Source organism: Panulirus ornatus, chromosome 65 (genome assembly GCF_036320965.1).
Source record: "Panulirus ornatus isolate Po-2019 chromosome 65, ASM3632096v1, whole genome shotgun sequence".
In the NCBI taxonomy this organism is placed as follows: Eukaryota; Metazoa; Arthropoda; class Malacostraca; order Decapoda; family Palinuridae; genus Panulirus; species Panulirus ornatus.
The window spans coordinates 25,545,024-25,565,706 of NC_092288.1; the positions used below are offsets into that span (position 1 = coordinate 25,545,024).

A 20,683-nucleotide genomic window follows, 5' to 3' on the forward strand; every position below is an offset into this window, starting at 1 on the left:
GTGTCATGGGGAACCTTGTGGGAACTCCTCCAGTTTCCCGGGCTCGTGACAACCGAGAAAGGATTGTCAGTGACAAGAGCACCTGTCAAGGCATAATCTGGGCGAATCTCCACACACACACACACAGACACACTAACACATCGGGATTGTTGTTAGGCAAACATTTACACAAACACTTTGTTATCATTGTTCACAATGGTACGAGTGGGGCTGTTCTTATAGTGGTTTGTACGATGTCAGATGCACTTGATGCGGTTGTCATGCCAAACTACAGCTCGGGGACGAGGCATCTTTGGTGTCAGGAGGTGACACTGGCGGGGATAGGGCAGTAGCTACTGCCAGATCTGTCAGGTGCCTGTATGGTAGTTGGAGAGAACTGAGTGTGTCAAAGTGTGCATGGTCATCCATGTCATCTCTCTACGAATCATATATTTAATTTTGATGAAAAACATTATTTACTTGCAGGCATAACAGTTATTGAACCAACTTGCCCTACGGGCAGCCAAAATTAATCTGATTGGCTTAGCCTTTTGGGGCCAGTTGTTAAAGAAAGTTACCATAAAATACTTCTTATTTTCCCAGATATATAATTTTATTTGAAAAAGGAAAAATATTTATAATACCTATCAGTAAATATTTTTTTTAAATATTTGATTACTTGAATAAAGATAATATAATAATCATAATTAACTTATAAAATTTCTATTAAGTTTATGTTTTTTTGATAAATATAATGTACATTTAAAACAAACACAATAGAAAAATAGAACAGTTATCCATATGTATAGAAAACGAAATTATGGTAAACTATAACATAAGCATTTGCCATAAAAAGAATATAAGATAAGGTGCTAGATTTAAATACAGTGATGTATTTAAGCTTTTATACCTACGATAAAAAAGAACATTAGATCTTATATTAGACTCTGGAAGAGTTTATCAAAAGTCGGAACCTCTCTGTCTAGGGTCACCCTGAAACTATCGGACCTTGGGATAATTTCAGAAAAATCGGCTTTTTTCATTTTCAGGGCTCTCAGTTTCGGCCCTGTAGCCTTGATACTCCACTGAATATATATATATATATATATATATATATATATATATATATATATATATATATATATATATATAGGCACTCTTCTCTGTGTAAATATATGGCGAATCTTTGCACACACAGTCCAGGCAACGCGTTGATAAAGAGGAATATTTGAAGGAATAGTGGTTCCAACAATGTTATATGGTTGCGAGGCGTGGGCTATAGATAGAGATGTGTGGCTGAGGGTGGATGTGCTGGATAAGAGATGTTTGAGGACAATATGTAGTGTGAGGTGATTTGATCGTGTAATGAAAATGTAAGAGAGACTTGTGGTAATAATAAGAGTGTGGTTGAGAGAGCAGAAGAGGGTGTTTTGAAATGGTTTGGTCACATGGAGAGAATGAGTGAGGAAAGATTAACCAAGAGGATGTATGTGTCAGAGGTGGAGTGAACGAGAAGTGGGAGACCAAATTGAAGGTGGAAAGATGGAGTGAAAAAGATTTTGAGTGATCGGGGCCTGAACATGCAGGAGGGTGAAAGGCATGCAAGGAATAGAGTGAATCAGAACGATGTGGTACACCGGGGTCGACGTGCTGTCAATGGATTGAACCAGGCCATGTGAAGCGTCTGGGTTAAGCCATGGAAAGATTTGTGGGGCCTGGATGTGGAAAGGGAAATGTGGTTTCGGTGCATTATACATGACAGCTAGAGTCTGAGTGTGAACGAATGGGGCCTTTGTTGTCTTTTCCTATCGTTACCTCGCGCACATGCGGGGGAGGGGGTTGTCTTTTCATGTGTGGCGGGGTGGCGATGAGAATGAAGAAGGGCAGACAGTATGAATTATGTACATGTGTATATATGTATATGTCTGTGTGTGTATATATATGTGTACATTGAGATGTATAGGCACGTATATTTGCGTGTGTGGACGTGTATGTATATACATATGTATGGGGGTCGGTTGAGCCATTTCTTTCGTCTGTTTCCTTGAGCTACCTCGCAAACGCGGGAGACAGCGACAAAGCAAAATAAATAAATAAATATATATATATATATATATATATATATATATATATATATATATATATATATATATATATATATATATATGTTGATACGTATAGGTATGTATATGTTCGTGTGTGGACGTGTACATATGTATATACATGTGTATGTGGGTTGGTTGTGCCATTCTTTCGTCTGTTTCCTTGCGCTACCTCGCTAACGCGGGAGACAGTAACAAAGTATAGTAGATAATGATAAAATATATATGGTTGTGTTTGGATAGGCGAATATGTGATTTTTTTGCACCATGTTACTTGCATGAATCCGTTCGCAGGTTTGATGACGTAGTAGTGACGTCATGAGGCGCGTGAAGAACGCTGGGCGTACGAGGTGGTGCGGGAGTGCGGTGCGTGGCGGCGCTGTGGATGAAGGTTTAGTGTAATCGCCATATTGATCAACAGGGGAACCTTTCCACAGTGGGAATGCCCCGCAAAAATGAGCGATGAAGAAAGGGACATCGATATCGAAAGTGATGTGAGTCTTGGTCGGGTTAATTTAGTCTTTTAAGAGAGTTTTCATTACATTTCAGTCACCTGCTTGATCCCGTGCCTGAGCATTGCCCCATGTTGAATGGTCGGCCGAGGAGCTTGGTTCAGATCAGGAGGGTTTTTTTAGAGCATTAGAGGGTCAGTAGGTGCTGATGTAGGGTTGTGGTCGGGTCTGTTTCTAAACATCTTGACATCTGTGGCTCGATATTTTGTCAGTTCGCTCCAGTTGCTTAGACTGAGTATATAGAATGGCGCTTAATCCACACTATTTGACATTTCGATGTGAATGTGACCTTTTACGCCTCTCTGAACCACTTTGGATCTTAACTAAGCTTTCCTGAGCTTATGCTGGGGCTGTGAGAAGCGAGCAGCTTAGCTGGGATTTGATCTGGTTGGCATGTGATAGCTGTGTTTGGACCATGTATTAAAATCTCCTTTGAATTTACGATTTTTTATTCCATGGGCTATAATGGTGTATAGCATTGTCTATATCCATCAGGGTTGGGTTGAGAAGCAGTACAGTACGGTAAAAGGGTACTTTAAGGACACTTTTGATCAGTAAACCTAGAATGTAACTCATGAAATTGAATATGACTTAGAAATATAAAAACTTATAAATTACATTCGTGGGTTTTCGTTTTTTGGAGTATAAGGAGATTGAGAGGCAATGTACATCAGTTAGTGGTAAGTAGGACCTCATAAGTAATGTTTAGCTCACAAAATTTTGGTTTTAAGTACACAAAATTGGTATCATGAGACTCAACGACTTTAATAGAATTAATTTCCAGATGTAGGGTCTATGAGGTGCCTAAAAAGTGGGTTGGAGTTTGAAGCTGAGGGAAATAGTGGGGTGAAAGGATTGAAAATGCAGTCCAACCCTAACTCTCTAGATATAACGTAGGGTATGATGATTTATGAATTTTGTCGTAGAACCTATCACACCAGTAAGACTTTATCCTGTATAACATTTTGGATGTAACTGCAACCATATGCCAAACTTTGATGTGTTGATTTCGTCATATCACCTCTTCCAATGTAGTTTTTGTAGTGACAAGAAAGCTCAGGAGCTGTCGATCCAAGCTCGACCAATTTATTGTGGTGCTCTTTGAGATAATCTGTGAAACAAAACATTTTTCTGGGATGTGAGGAACAAGTACTGGTGTTGTAAGGTAGGAAGGATTTCCTTTAAGCAAGCCTGTTTACAAAAGGGTCCATTTTGTCTGCTTGGATGAAAACGACAACTTTTTAAAAAGGAAATTTTCTTGTATGTATCGCTTGTCTTTGCGATTTATTGCATCTCAGCATTTGGCAAATGATTATTTACTTCACACTGTTGCTTTGGTCACATGTTGTTGGCTGTCACATTGTGAATCAAAAGTTGACACATTTTGCAAAACAAATTCATTTCAAGAAGGCTCCAGTCACAACTAGCATAAATAAAAGCTATGCTGAAATAGGACAAGAAAATTTCTACAGGTGTCAGCATGCTGTATTTCTCACGAGAAACTGAATAATGAGCTGAAAAAGGCATTTTCATTCTATTTACAGATATTTACGAGTCCCAATTTCTGAATAAGAAAGCAAATGTTTCAGCATCAAATATATTATATCATCTATACAAAAGGAAAAAAGAATGCATGAAATAAAGCATTAAAGGTGTAACAGTGACCAGTGAGGTATATTACCAGTGCAAAAGAATGCATGAAATAAAGCATTAAAGGTGTAACAGTGACCAGTGAGGTATATTACCAGTGCTTCCCGCCAAGGTATCAGGAGGGTTGGTGACATTTGCTTATTGAGCCAATACTTCAGTGGTAGTCAAGCTGCAATCCTTTGACCCAGGGAGCTGTCTTTTCTCTGGCATTCTATCCACAAATATACAATCTCTCCTTTTCATATGTAACACTTGACATCACTTAACTCACACAGCTCATTCTTTGTAACTCTAGATTTTCCTGTGGTGAGCACTGTGTGCTAGCCTTGCCTTTTGGCAAAATAATAGGAGCATTAGAAGGAAGTAGTCATTAGGAACATTAGGTGGGAGCTTCTGCAAACACTTCACCAGACTTGCCCTCTATCAGTGGCCTGTTAAGGGTGAAGCACCAAAGACAAAGAAACAGCACTGGAGTTCTTTAGTTATGGAGAACCTGTTGCCGTGGCAGTCCTCTGCCATTGGCCTGTTAAGGGTGTGGCAGTAAAGGCTAAGAAGTGGCACTAGAGTTCTTTACTTATGGAGAACCTGTTGCCATGGCTACCCCTTTGAGGGAGTTCCAAATGGAACAGGCATTAGTACCCCTTTTGAGGGAGTTCCAAATGGAACAGGCATTAGAGGTATATATATATAGATAGATAGATAGATAGACAAATAAGAGAAGGGGAGAAAAGGATGCATGACCTTCGTAAGAACATTTGAACATCTCTTTATATTATACTCCATGAATTTCCTCATGTGTGAAGGGAATGTTCTTGCATATGTTGGTAAGAAACAATATTTTACTATTTTTTATTGTATCAAAATAAAAATACACCTCATTTACTCATTTTACTCCTGTTCTTTGTAAACCACCTTACTGATAATACCAGAAAAATGAGATAGAACAGTCTGCCACAGGCATTTCTTTAAACACAACAGTTGTGATTTTTGTAATCTACTGACCCCTAGTAGTGAGCAGAGCACTGAACCAGGAGGAAGGTGTAGGAGAAATTGGAAAGAAATAATGGTTCTATTGCCAGCTATATGGAGGAGGGTGGATGTGTTTTTGAATGAAATGTTTGAGGACGATATGTGGTGCAAGGTGGTTTGATCGAGTAAGTAATGAAAGGCAGAGAGAGAAGGGTGGAAATAAAAAGTGCGGTTGAGAGAGCCGAATAGGGTGTGTTGAAATGGTTTGGACATATGGAGAGCATGAGCGAGGAAAGATTAACAAAGAGGATATATGTGTCAAAGGTGGAGGGAACAAGGAGAAGCAGGAGACCAGATTGGAGGTGTAAGGATGGAGTGAAAAAGATTTTGAGTGATCAGGGCCTGAACATACAGGAGGGTAAGAGGCGTGCAAGGAATAGAGTGAATTGGAACGATGTGGTATACGGGGGTCGATGTGCTGTCAGTGGATTGAACCATAGCATGTTAAATGTCTGGGGTAAACCATGGAAAGGCCTGTGGGGCCTGGATGTGGATAGGGAGCTGTGATTTTGGTGCATTACACATGAAAGCTGGGGACTGAGTGAAAGAATTTTTTTGTGTGTGTATGTTGTTTTGTGTAATTACCTGTGTGTAATGTTCAGGAAGGGAGTTTTACACTCAAAGAGCCCCATCTCTCAAACTTGGTTTTATACAACTTGTTGAATGTCTGAATCGTGTTCACGTTTTAAATTTAGTCACTCAGTTTATTCCGTTCATCCACTTTATGGTTGTAATCAGATCGCTTCTTGTTCATCTCTTTCATGGTTGATGACTTTAAGACTTTTACCCATTACCTGTAACTGCTCTCTTTATTCTGGTACCATCTTTGTTGCTCTCCACTGGACTTTTATTATTATATTTTTGTGCTTTAAATAATTGACCACACAGTATCTGTGTATGTTGGCCAGCTTCATAGCTAACCAGCAAGCTAGAATTATCCACAAAGAATATATTTTAAAAACATTCATGCTTAACAGTGGAGTTCTTTAGGGAGCTGTTCTTTAACCATGATTCTGAAGTCTTCCTGCATGACCTTGCTCCATCCCCAGCAAACCACAGTTTGAATGTCTTCTCATATGCAGATGACTTTGCAGTTATTTCACATACAGCACAATATTAAGTACTGGTTTGCTTAAAATGGGATATACAATACCCACATGAAGTTTACTACCCACACTACACACATCAACTCAAAAGTCCATAAGCAAACTAAGTAGCCTCCATTTTCAAACAAGAAAAAGATTCCCTCAGCATCCTTGAGAAACAGTTTATCTGCTCCTCTTTAAAAGAGCCTTTCCTCACCTGCTTGGTCACACGCCCTTTCAGATAAAAGCAAACATAATGTGAAATTTCAAACCACACAAAACGAGCTCTCAGGACAATCACAAACATTCAGCACTTAAACAGTGAAAAACCAACTTCCAGTACAAATCCCACTTAACATGCTTAGCACCCACATCTGTGCAGCAGTGTTCATTGACCCATCCAAGCCACGTCATACTCACTAACGAGTTAAAAGTGCAGAAATGAACTGCTCATTACAGCCTCGCTTTTTAGCTCCCTGTGTTTACAGATCCCCAACTCCCAGCAAACACCACATTTACACCAAAATGGCCCATCAAAATCCAAACAACCTTCTTCAAACCAGTGTTGAACTCCATTCCACCTTCCAGACTTACACCCATCTTAAACTGCACTACTTGTACAAACATTTCTTAATATCTTATGGGTGCAGTGGACACCACCTATTTCTTCAACATTACAAACAACGATTAAACATATTACAGGACTCATCATGCCCATGATGCAACTTCCACACTGAAAACACCTACTCCACAACTGCCCTGAATATACCCTGTCCAGACTAACTCACATCAACAAACTTCATGACCTGTGGTACCAGCAAGTGGACGTTACTGACATCCTGAGCACTACAAGAACCTCATATAAGGGGTTTTGGGGTTACAAGGTTCAGGTATGTCTGTGTGTGTGTGTGATTAGCAAACAGATGGCAGTTCTCTTGACAATTGTTTCATGAACTTTTGTCTTTGATATTCTGTTAAGAATCCTGCATACACTCCCCACTGTGAACGTGAACAGAGGCTGGAATGACTGTGATAGGGAAAGGTTGAACCTAATGTAGCTTTTTTTGAACTTTGCTTCATAATTTTTTTCCCCTTTAACTATGTATCCCAAATGCTGAAGCAACCCTAGTCATATTTCTCTTAGTATAAGTAGTTTACAGCAGCTGGCATTCCACAATAATCCAAGGAACCTTCAGGGAGAGAGGCACTTGGTGAGAGGTTCACAGGAGAGTGGGTTAAGCATTAAAACTTCTTTGGAAACATTGTAAGGGTTGCAGTGTGTTATGTCGTCAACTCCCAGAAGCATAGAGTTAAATGGAATGTTTATCTACATACTTCTCAGCGTGCAGGAAAAATATTTTTTTGATAGATGCTTTCCAATTTGCTGTACAAAAGCTTGTTATATGTGTATATGAGAAAGGAAATGAAATTTGATAAGAAAACAGTTGTCATATTTCATGAGAGTGCAGCTCAGTACTTAGAAAGTTTCTGATTACTCTTTTAAATTCTGTTGCATTAGACCCAAAACTGCTTAAAGATTACTCATGAAACTTTGAGTATTGGACTGATTGTCTGTAGATGAGGCAGTTGTCAGCTACTGCATAGATTTCCTCTCTTATTCATCATCACTGCTTTCCCAACTTGATTGGATTAGGTACTCACTGCAAATTCATATACTTTCTATTTTTTCTCATCATCAACATATGTCGAGCTTTTCAACTGAATAATGGTCTTTCATGCTTATGCAGGCGCTTTTTACATTCTCATTGTACATGCGAGGGTGATTTGTCTGTTGTGACCAAGGTATCTTGGTAATAACACTGGTCAACAAAATTTAAAGAAATTTTGTCCCAGGAACTAAATTAGGTAAACCTTATGGTACTTTTTAAGCTAAATTCAAATGTTTTTAAAATTTTTCTATCAGGCATGGTTTTTAAATGACAGAGCAATTAAATTTTGCTATAAGTGTATATTGCTCATTCATAAACAAGGTTGGTATTACACTGAAAAAATTAACCCTTAAAAGTGTAGAAGTATATGATTTTTGGCTATATTTGGCCTCGGGAACATCCCTCCATAGTGTCCAGCAGTAATCTGCCAACATAGAGGGGCTTCACTTTTCTTGTTATCTATTTTCCATGTCCAAATGTCGTGGTGAAATGTTTCGATATGTTCATCACTGACTGCCCCAAAATTTTACAGGAAAAAGTAAAGTGCAAGTCTAAGAAGTAAAATTTTAGACTCCTATTGCAACTTAGAGCTTTATATGAAGTCATTAGATTTTTACATCATAGTTTTCTGATCTGTGATTACCCAGAAAATCTTTGCAAACTCTCTTTAATGATCAACATGAGGAGGAGTGATAACATTCTTCTTCAGTGGAGTCAATGATGTTTGTTATGGCCACACTTTCTTTACATAATGATTTTCCTTGTCCTGGCTGTCCCACGTAGAGAGGAAACAACAGAACTTCATATAACCAAGTTGCATTCAAAGTACAAGTCACCACACACATTCCACTTAAAGTCCCCATACTTAATTTTTCCAAAAGAAGCTTCATGTTATACAATTCCTTCATGTTAGTTTTGTGTCAGAAGAATGGAAGGGAACTTATTTCCGTTGTGGAGTAGAACTACTTTCAAGCTTATTTTTGATGAGTTGATAAACTTGTGCCACTCATCTATGTTAAATTTGTCGCCAGGGACCTCAATAACAGAACAAACATCATCGCAAAACACCAGACCATCTTCAAGGGAGGAAAATTTGTTGAAAATGTCATGGTGATCACAAAAAGAACAAACTTTAGTTTCATTCTTGATAAGCTTCCAGCCTTTTAACCTGAAACCCAAAAGTTCGGTTGCTTCTTAGATAGATTTAAATCATGGATGAGATCATTAAGATCTTGACTCGGCAAATGTGTTTCACTTGAAGAACAGCTTGTTTCAATTGTTGGCCTACATTTTCATCACCAGACTCATCGTCACTCAGTATCATGTATCTTGGAGGCTCTGGCACAGGTAATTCCTGTGAGGTACTGGCCTCATAACAGATGGTAAATTAGGTAATTTATCAGTTTGCTTGGATTTTTATGTTGTACCATTTTGTCTGACAGAAGTAGCAATCCAAAGCATGATCTTTGGGTTCTCTCCAATCCATAGGAATGGCAAAAGGCATATGGCGTGAATCTTTTGCCCATATTGTGAGAAGCCTGACACCCATGACACAACAAATATGGGGGCGCAACTTTTATCCTGGTCACCCACTTTACAACCATTTTTTAATGGGTGTGAAAGAACATTTTTGTGATATGAATATCAGTTCACTGCAGGTTTAGCAGAAAGAATTCAGACTATTTACAAAGTTTCTTGGCATTATAATGATGAATGTTGTTTCAGCACAAGACTTGAATACACAAAAGCACAGTCTGTTAACAGAGTGGAAAAGACACTATTTACACATTTTGAGTTCTATCTTGCAGTTGACAAAGAACTGCTACTCAGCAGTGAGCACTGTTCGAATGTCCCAACATTTCCATTCGTGTTTATGCAGGCCCCTGGTGACTCATTTACCTCGGCTTATGCTTTCATAAAGAAGCTATTGCACTTCACATTGAAAATAGCTGTGTTTGTTAAACTTTTTGTTTGAAATGTTAGAAGAGCACTGGTACATATATACTGTACATAATGATATGCGGGTATGCTGGAACAAAAAACAAGTTTGGATTCAGTGTGCAAAAATACATAAGAAACATATTTTTTGTTTTCCATGGGACAAAATCTTTGTTGACCAGTGTCATGCTTTCATTACATTCAATTGTAAGGCATTCCTTTTTTCATTTTCATCTGAAACATCCTTAAACATAATATAGTTATTCAGCTGGATTTGCCAGACAGTCTCATGTCCATATCTTTGTTTACCACAGCCCCCATCCCCCTATTATTTCTATATTTGTAAACGGACTAAGGCACCAGGGTTTATTTTTGCCCACAAACAACTACTACATTGGTCAAAAAGAAAAGTCTGGAAGTGAATGATTTTTTATTTCCTATATGCAGGTGATCATTCAGTCTTAAGCAAAAATGTTCTATTATCTCTCGTGTGGATAGCTTGTAAGCCCCTTTGATACCCCCATGTGATCCGTGACCTACCATTGAGAAACATAGCCCTCATCAAATTTCTCACTATATGTCGTCTCTTCCATGGTCTGTCTCTCCTCCTTGTACCTTTTACTGTAGAAAAGTATACCTTTCATATACATTCTTTACTAGCCTATAGTCTGCCATGTATCATACATGACTATGTTGAAAAAGACCTTTCATCCATGCACTTGTCAAATGACGTTCACTCCACATTAGAATTTTGAACATCATTGTATTCATCTTCGTAATTTCAACTAAATTACACAAATTATCAGTCTCTGTTGCCTCAATCTTTGGCCCATCCTGACCTGTTATATACACGTGTTTCTCATGCATACACCAGCCTTAGGATAAGTACTTCTCAGTGCCAGATTTTTACATACACAATGCTCAAATTTTTTCTGTTTCCTAAGCTCTCAGTTTACCCCAAATTTTTCTCGTTCATGATTTGGCATAAGTTTTCCTACCACCATCCTTTTTAAATTTCACTCCCAAATTCTTAAACTTATTCTTAAATCTCAGTTCTAAATCATTCAGATTGCTTGTGCGTTATGACTTCCCTTGAAAGTCTTGCATCTTATTCCAACTTGTATTTATTTTCAGCATCCTCCTCTTACACATCATTGAATTGGCCCCCATTTAACTAACTCATCTTCTAATGTAGGTAACAACAGTTATCTGCATACAACTCCATGGTTAAGAACTACCAGTACACCACTCACCCCAACTCACTCTCATCTCATCCAATGCCCCAGTCATAGAAATGCTAAATAACCATGCTGACATCACAGTTGTGATGCACAACCATATTTATGGCAGACCACTCACTCATACATTCTTTTACGCATACCAACACGAGTACCATCACGAAAGTTCATAATAGCATTTAGCAGTCTTCTGTGTATACTATATAATGTCAGAACTTGTCAGAATGCCTTTCTTAAGACTTGTTGAAAAAGTTGCCATAGCTAGCTTGCTCATGAGGGGGAAGTAGAGGTATGTAGGTAATTGAAATAGTGAAAGAGAAAAGATAGATAAGTGTATCATATTACACAAGTGAAACTGTAGATAGTATTGGAAGAAAATATATCAAAGATGTTTCAATGAAATATCTAAATATGAAACCTTCAAGTTGTAGTCTGAAAAAAAGCATAATGTTTTGACTATGTTTTTGCAGATTTAGTGTAATCTATTGATTATACTAGTCAATTTACATTTATTTTGTATTGCTTATTTTATGGGAATAGCACTTGTGTTGATATTTAGTCTTGTATACAGGATGATGAATCACTGCCTGGTGGTACGCGTGGGGAATTACAGTTTGCATCCCAGGCAGAGAAAAGAGCACATCATAATGCCCTGGAGAGGAAACGACGGGACCACATAAAAGACTCGTTCTGCTCCTTAAGGGATTCGGTTCCCTCTCTTCATGGAGAGAAGGTGGGTAAGGCATACAAAAACAATTCATGGTGTTTTATTCTTTAGTCTGGCATTCTTTCTCATCCGTTTATCAGCCTTGTTCTTTAAGTGAGAAAAAAATGGAGCACCAACAAACCTAGGATAGAATAACCTGTATCAGCAACAGGGATCCACTGGAGTCATTAGACGAGTAAACTTGCATTGGCTATTTTGTTGTTGCACATGATACATATGTACCATTCCTCTCTTAAACTGTCCATTGATTTTATTTCTATCTTGAGAAGCCTACTTAAGTTGCAGTTTGTTTCCATTTCAATGTATGTGTATTTATCACTAATGAATGTAGTGTTTACAGGCAAGCCGCGCACAAATTCTAAAGAAAGCGGCTGATTACATAGAGTTCATGAGGCGTAAGAACTCAGCCCATCAGCAGGATATCGACGACCTTAAGAAGCAAAATAATCTACTTGAAAACCAAAGTGAGATGTTTTTCTGTCTTGCAGATTGTTTTATTCCATCTACCCCTCTCTTCAAGACCTCTGTATGCACCTTCCTCACCAACCTATCTATAGCTATAGTAAACATCCATGGTGATATCACACACCCTGTACATGGAAGTACCTTCTGGAATCACTCACCCTCCTCAAATTGTACTCGCGCACCTGCCTTTCTCTATTGATGAACACTCCTCACTGCTTTTAGTGGCTTTCCTGTTACACAATATATTTGTAGCACCTTCCAGATGGCAACTTTGTCAAACATATCATATGGTTGCTTCAGAACTATGAATGCCATATACACATCCTGGTTCTCAAAGGCAGTTGACTTGCTGGAACTTCATACATACTGTTGTTTGGGAAATGTGGAACTCAACCCAAGGAAAAAGTAAAATGGGTAAGAGGCAAATTAGCATGTTATCCCCAAAAAACTTCAATACCCGCTTAATATCTCCAGTGCTATGCTAAGCACAGGATGCTTTCTCCAAAAGTTCAAAGAGGCCCGAGTAACACTGATATCAAAACCAAAACTACCAGAAACAGACCCAAAGAACTACTTCCTTGTATTGCCTCCTGGAAGAAACAAGAAATTTTTTTAAAAGACATATTAACCTAAGATTAAGAGGATGCCTCAAAAATACTAACCTCTAGAATTATCTATCTATATATCTGGTACCTGTTCCCTCCAAGAACTTAATTGTACAGCTGACATCCCCCCCCCCCCCCAATTAGTGCCCTGAGCATGGACATTTTCTATGCCAACGACACCACTCGGACAGAAGTCTTGAACAATTTACTCCCTGAACATACTCGTTAGTGCAGTCCCAGAACATACTCATTTAGTACAGAGACACCAATACTAAACAAATTTACCATAGTAATGCTAGGAAGAATAAAATCCAGTGACATAACCAGAGAAGGTAACATGATAGCACACAAGAAAAGCTGCATAGTTCTGGATCACACATTAACAGTAAGGGGTATGATAATATATCTGTACAAGGATAAACAGCCCTTACTAGTCTGTAAGACTCTGGCACATTCCAGAGAACCAAAAACACTGCCTAGTCAAGGACATAATAATACTCTACTAAGTTATTCTTCTATACCAACATTCTTCACAACAAAATCACACATGCTAGAGTTAGAGGATACAAATAAGCTATACAATTTGTCACAAATGAAAAATAATCCTACATTGAAAACACCATAGAACAGCACGAATGGTTAAAGATTAAACCACTCGGTTTGTACCTGATAGAAGCAGCCTAAAAAGCGTGGCTAAAGATTAAACCACTCAGTTTGTACCTGATAGAAGCAGCCTAAAAAGCGTGGCTGAGACTTGAAGACAACAGTGATACAAACTACAGACAATTCCAAAGTCTCAACAAGAGTACAATCATGGAACACCCTTAATTCCCCAAAGCCTCCATGTGCTCAGGAGGTTCCAGCCATCCGTTGATGCACTTAATGAACAATGATTAGCTTTGTGTAGTGAATTGAAAAACCAGAGATACAACACAATCACACACACCTTAGTCTGCCGGGATATATAAAAAGGCACCAAAAATATGCTTTGAGATAATCACCAATTAGAAAAAAAAACTTGCACCATACGTCTGTACATGCATCATTCTTTTTTTTCCAGTTCAGACTATCCCATTCCCTAACCCTGTTCTTCTTCCTCTCCTTTAACAACCCAATAAAATAAATATTAATATCTGCACACGTCTCTTTTCCAAGCTCACTCACCTTCACCACCCTTATCCGACCCATATATATTTCTTTAAGCCAATACAAACTTTCAGGCTTGCCTCGACCAAGAAGAGATCAGACATTTTACCAGCTACCCTTTCAAGATTTTCACATACAACAGCCTTTCCTTTGCATGCCTATCAGTTCGTAAATAATCCAATAATGCTTATTCTTCCTAACCCCATCCACTCATGCTTACTCATGTATGCACTTCATTTTTTTAAAACTGGGTATTTCCATTCATACAGTTTGAAAGTAAAAATGGTGAACAGCTTGTCAGTTGTGTGTTTGTCAGAGACAGTCCTCTATATTTTTTGCAATCAGTTTTACTACTTTTATACAGTGGAACAGTTACTGTCTTTTGACAGGTCATCAGGCACCTTCCCACTTTTGTAGTTTCCATATACATTTTCTAGATCCACTCCTCAACAGCTTCATCTCCACTCCTCTCCATCCACTTCACCACTGTTCTCTATATCATAGGCTTTTTCATCGTTTTAGATACTTAATGCTATTTGTACTTTGTCCTTTGTAGTGTACTGTACTGTATCTCTGTAGTGTAGTGTACTGTATCTCTGACACCCTTTTTCTTTGGGATCTCCCTTAAGGGGGAGGGTCACAGCAAAAGTCTCCATGACTAGTGAACTCTGGTGCTGCTTCATTGCCTTTAGTACCTCACCCTTAACAGGCTACTGGCAGAGAGCAACTCTAGTGCAGTATTTTCACAGCTCCTAACTAATGTTCCTACTAACTGCTTCTACCTAAATATATTTACCTGTTGTCCCAAGCTACTACTTTTACCTAATGTTCTTACCTACTACTTCTACCTACTGCTATATCTGTATCTATAACTCTTATGCCATATCCCACCTGGAACTCCCTACAAGGGTCAGAGGAGTGCGACTTGACAACCATTGAAGTGCTGGCTCACTATGCAGCTGACACTAACCTTCCTGACACCCAAGCAGTTAGTATCAGTAAAATACCTCCCTGGTCTGTGGTTGCCTCCCAGCTACTACCTAGGTACCTGCTACCTCCTCTCCCTTATAAGTATTCCTCTCATCCTACTGCTAATTCTGTTGCACTGATAGATTATCTTTCAGATATTTCCTTGTCTGTACTTGACATCAGTAATTCTTACCCAAAATGTCTTTGTGCAGGTTAATTACATCATATGAAGACTTTATCAACTTGTATATTTCAGTAGATTTATTGTACTATGTTGTTTGTCTTTCAGCATTTCAAAGCATGTTATTAGTTGATAGTGGAAATTTTTAGAATTTTGCATGTCAACCTGATCCAAGTGTAAGAAAAGGTGGACTCTAAACATATTGACAGAGTCTCTTAATACTCTTTTCTGTTTTGCAGTACGCTCCTTGGAGAAAACTAAGTACACTGGCAACTTTGCAGCCATGACGAGCAATAACGCACTTTTAAACAACAAAGGCAGCTCTCTCATGGAATTCGGTGGTTCTGGTTCAGACACCTCAGACTCCGAAACGTCAAACAGTGTGCGACGCAAGAAACTAAAGACCTAGCTTGTGTTTTTGTGTTTATATTGCCAAGAAAGAATTACAATTTACGGTTTTCATGATGATAATGATACATCATGAGATTTTTTTATTTGACCCTCAATTAAAATACTGTAGGTACTTTGTGAGGGCATGAAACCTCATTGATAGGGAAGGTTTGCAGTTTACGGGTGGGGCAATGAATATCTCACATAGTTGTACAAATTAAGTAGGCCATAGAGAAATTTTTTTATGTAATTCTGAAGTTTTTGAAGATTTTCCCCACAAGATACTAATACACATTTCTCTAACATATGTCCTCTATCTTCAAACTTGTGCTGTTGAAAGTCCAGATATCTTTGAATCTGTGATTTTCGTTTTTATGACGTGATGCATTCACTTTTTTAAACCAGGCACTATGTGCACCAAGATGAACCAACATTTCAGGTGTTCTACACTCCTTACAAAACCCTGCTTATGTAGTAAGTTTCTGAAATTTTCTTCCGTGTCGAAAAGCAAGTTGTATGTTTAGGAAAAATAATCTCCCTCAGCTTTGTTTCCTCAAAGCATTCCTGTGCCTAAAGCAGGCCACTTAATGCAGACAAACACATAAGTAAATTTCTCTGAGTTTAATGTAAGAAGCCATTGTCTGCCTTAATCTCATATTTGTCACCGATACATATACATACACAGTGTTTTCAAGAACCAGTGTATGTCTCCTCTGTCTGCATACAGAGAACAGGTTTTTCAGTAGTCTGTTGGTTGGTATGTCTCCATACTGTTCAGGGCCAGAAAATTTATTCTCAGACTTTTATATGGCTTCACAGTCTTATCTCAGGTGCCATTATATGTCCAGTATCTGATGTCACAAGACTTGAGGCTTCTGTAATATGTCAATTTTCATTGTATGCATTCACAATGTGATGTTTCACATGGGAATAGGTTCACAGTCTATTGTCAAAAGCAATTATGTGTCCAGAGTTTGATGTCTAGAGACGTGTGGCTCTCAGATTTGTCAGATGTCATTTTGTGTCCATAGTGTGGTAGTAGAGAAGTGTGTATTGCTCCACAATTTTGATATCAGAGGGATTTGTTTGTTCAAAGTATACTGGCTGTGGCCAGTATTTCAGTCTTGTGTCAAAATAATAAAAATAAGGTTTGTTAACTTTGTTCCTTAAGTAGACTTTGAGTGTTGCTATGATTATACATAATGATTATTCAGATTTTGAGCGATCACGGCCTGAACATACAGAAGGGTGAGAGGCATGCAAGGAAAAGAATGAATTGGAATGATGTGGTATACTGGGGTCGACGTGCTGTCAGTGGACTGAACCAGGGCATGTGAAACGTCTGGGGTAAACCATGGAAAGGTCTGTGGGGTCTGGATGTGGATAGGGAGCTGTGGTTTTGGTGCATTACATGTGACAGCTGGAGACTGAGTGTGAATGAATGTGGCCTTTTTTTTTTTTGTTTTCCTGGTGCTACCTTGCTGAAGCAGGGGGTAGTGATGCTGTTTCCTGTGGGGTGGGGTAGTGCCAGGGATGGATGAAGGCAAGCAAATATATGTATATATGTATGTGTTATGTTGATATGTATACGTATGTATATGTGCGTGTGTGGGCATTTATGTATATATATGTGTATATGAGTGGATGAGCCATTCTTCATCTGATTCCTGGTGCTACCTCACTGATGCAGGAAACAGCGATTAATTATAATGAATATATATATATATATATATATATATATATATATATAATTCTAGTCCACGGGGAAAATGAAATACGAAACGTTCCCAAGTGCACTTTTGTGTAATAATCACATCATCGGGAGACACGAGAGAAATATAACAGTCAGTTGATATATATCGAAGAGACGAAGCTAGGACGCCATTTGGTAAACATGTGATTGAATCACATGTTTACCAAATGGCATCCTAGCTTCGTCTGTTCGATGTATATCAACTGACTGTTATATTTCTCTCTTGTGTCTCCCCTGATGATATGATTATTACACGAAAGTGCACTTGGGAACTTTTCGTGTTTCATTTTCCCTGTGGACTCATAGGAATATCTTGATCATGCGCAAAATTGTGATCCTTTCCAATATATATATATATATATATATATATATATATATATATATATATATATATATATATATATATATATATATATATGCTGTCAGTGGATTGAACCAGGGCATGTGTATGAGTGGATGGGCCATTCTTATACTTAACAGCTTTTGCTTTAGTAAGGTAGCATTAGGAACAAAAGAGCAGTATCATTATTTGTGCATATTAACATCTCAAGCTGTCATGTATAATGTTCCAAAACCAGAGCCTACCATCTACAGGATCAGCATCATCAGTATTTCCATAATGTAATGACCTAATATGAAATTTTCCTTTCACTCTTGCCTTTGAAGCTGGTTTTTTGTTTTGGTGTGTCAAACTTTTTTAGTTTTTTGAATGAGGGCATTGATGAAGGAAAAATAAAAAGTACAATGTATAACAGAAGAGTTACAGGGAAATGAATCAGAATTGAGTATTACACGCAAGCCTTGTGATTTGTTATTCATCATCACCCATCACAATGCTATCATGTACTGTACATGATGTTAATTAATTTGTTAGGTTGTTTTTGTTCATATACTTTCTTGTATACTTGTAATTGTTCACAAATGATTGCTGTACAGTAGTGTGTACACCATTAGTGTAAATGTTAAGTAACAATTTTTGAAGCTCTTTTAGTCTTCTGTTTTTTGTACTTGCATTTGTTCATAAATGATTCCTCTATAACATACACTTAATAATAAATACAACTTTACAGTTCAAATATTTTTTTGTAATTCATCGTTACTTGCAATGTTGAGGTAGTGTGAGGAATGTGTGAAGAATGGCCTCAATTATTCTCATTCATGAAGTGATTATGTAACTGATAATTAGCACCACCCACCATAGCATAATTATTAATATTTATCAGTTTGTGGCACTGTTCTTGGTCTTTCACATTTTTTAAATGCATTTATTCATAAATGATTGCTGTGTAATATTGTTTATACCTCATGATAGATATATAACTCCAATATTATGAAGCAATTATGTTTAAGTAATTGCTGTTGCCAGAATGGAAATGTTTATGATACCAGTTTGTAACATTGCTATTGGGATGATTTTTTTCCCCCTTGCATTTTTTTTTCTATAAATGATTACTTTTTAATACTGTGTACACCAGATGCTAATTGTTATACGAACATCACCAGTATGAAGTGATAAACTGTATAATGAATTCTATATAATATACCATGTATAATATGTATATATAATTTCATACTTGCTCACTGTTTCCTGCGATAGTAGTAGGAAAGGCAAAGAATGGCCTCGTTTACTCACATCCACTCTTTAGTTGTCACACATGATGCTTCAAAACCAGAGCCTTATACCCACAACCAGGCCCCACAGGCATTTCCAGGCTTTTCCCTGGCTGCTTCGTATGCCTTGGAATATATTATATAATATGTACAGGTGGACAATGTAATACAACTGACTGACTTTACCACGGATCAGTGGAGGGTGCTTATATACTGGCTGGTCTAAGCTGGGCTACCATGGTAGAACACCTCATGGTAAATTCACTTGATACATCAATATATTTGTGGTTTTACACAGTCCCAAGTTCTGCTTTCTTGTTTCTTCCTTCATACTTGATCGCCATGTCACGCCTTATCCTGGAAGTGCCAGGAGGAGATGAAGAAAGGGTGCATCTGCTCACATCCATTTTATGTCTGTCATGTGTAATGCTTCGAAATTGAAGCTTTCCATCCATAACCAGGCCCCACAAATCTTCCTATGGTTTACCCTGGATGATTAACATACCCTGGTTCAGTCCACTGATAGTATGTTTACCCCATTGCCCTGATCACTCGTAATCTTTTTCACTCCATTCTTCCATCTCCAATTTGTTCTCCTTGTACCCTCCAATTCTTACATGTATCATCTTTGTCAACATTTCCTCACTCATTCTCTTCATATGTCTAAACCATTTCAGCACACCCTCTTCAGCTCTCTCTTTTCATTGCACACAACCTAACTACAATGTTTTGATAAACTGATGCAATATATAAATCACACCATGTGGGTGTTGTGCATATTTTGCCCAACCGATGGCAGCACTGACTGAAGGGACAGTAAGCAGCAGCTTGATGCATTAAAACAAGAAGAATTAAAATGCAGGAATCTTGTGTTATACATAAGTAGCACTAACATGAGTTAGGAACTGACTTGCATATATGCTACAAAAACGGTGAGTGGGTTAATTCCCTCTGGCTTATTTACAAATTATCACTTACAGTCCTGTTTCTCCTCATAATTTTGCAATCACCCAGTTGATGTGTATGTTGGTGAAGTCTTTGTGCACATTGTGGTTGAGTGTTCCAAAATATTCAAATGGACAGTATCATCTGATTGTTTCAATGGCAGTACAGTGATTCTTTCTGTATAAAGGGTGAATGATTTTTAGGTGACTGTATGTGCATTTATTTTATTAGTCTTCATGGACTGTCTTAATTTAAAAAAAAAAAATTTTGTTGAACTGAGTGACCAAACGGTAAATAGCAGTAATGTTAAGTCTGGAAGATTGGTACTGCAGTAATGTGTAAATGGAGAAAGGCATATGCATAAAGCAGAGTTTGTTTTGTTCATTTCCTGAATTCCACACATTTCCAAACAGAAGATTTATATATTTATGTACAGTATTAAAGTTAAAAAAATAAAGATACTGATGTTCGTTGGTGGTTTTGTAATATCCTATACGTAACTGATATTTATTTATTAGAATGGAGGAACAGTGTTTCAGGTTTCAGTATCTTTTACTAGGAATAACTCCATGCAAAGTGCAGTGTAGCCTAATGTGTTTTAATCATGTAACGAGAATTTTTATTTACAGCACATTAATCAGGGAATTATTAAATGCAAAGGTGAATGATGTAGCAACTGGGGTCATGG

General features: G+C 37.9%; 1 protein-coding gene across 2 annotated transcripts; it reads left to right on the forward strand.

The window, feature by feature from the left end:
* The first annotated feature begins 2,375 nt into the window (after positions 1–2,375).
* On the forward strand, positions 2,376–20,465 carry Max (MYC associated factor X). 2 transcript variants are annotated; one of them, XM_071657778.1, is made up of 4 exons: positions 2,376–2,575; positions 11,775–11,936; positions 12,262–12,394; positions 15,536–20,465. In XM_071657778.1, the coding sequence occupies exons 1-4, from the start codon at positions 2,537–2,539 to the stop codon at positions 15,703–15,705; spliced, it is 504 nt and encodes a 167-aa protein (XP_071513879.1). In that variant the 5' UTR covers positions 2,376–2,536; the 3' UTR covers positions 15,706–20,465. The 2 variants fall into 2 exon arrangements, with proteins under 2 accessions (XP_071513879.1, XP_071513880.1); XM_071657779.1 differs by having other exon boundaries at positions 2,392–2,575; positions 12,271–12,394.
* The last annotated feature ends 218 nt before the right edge of the window (positions 20,466–20,683 follow it).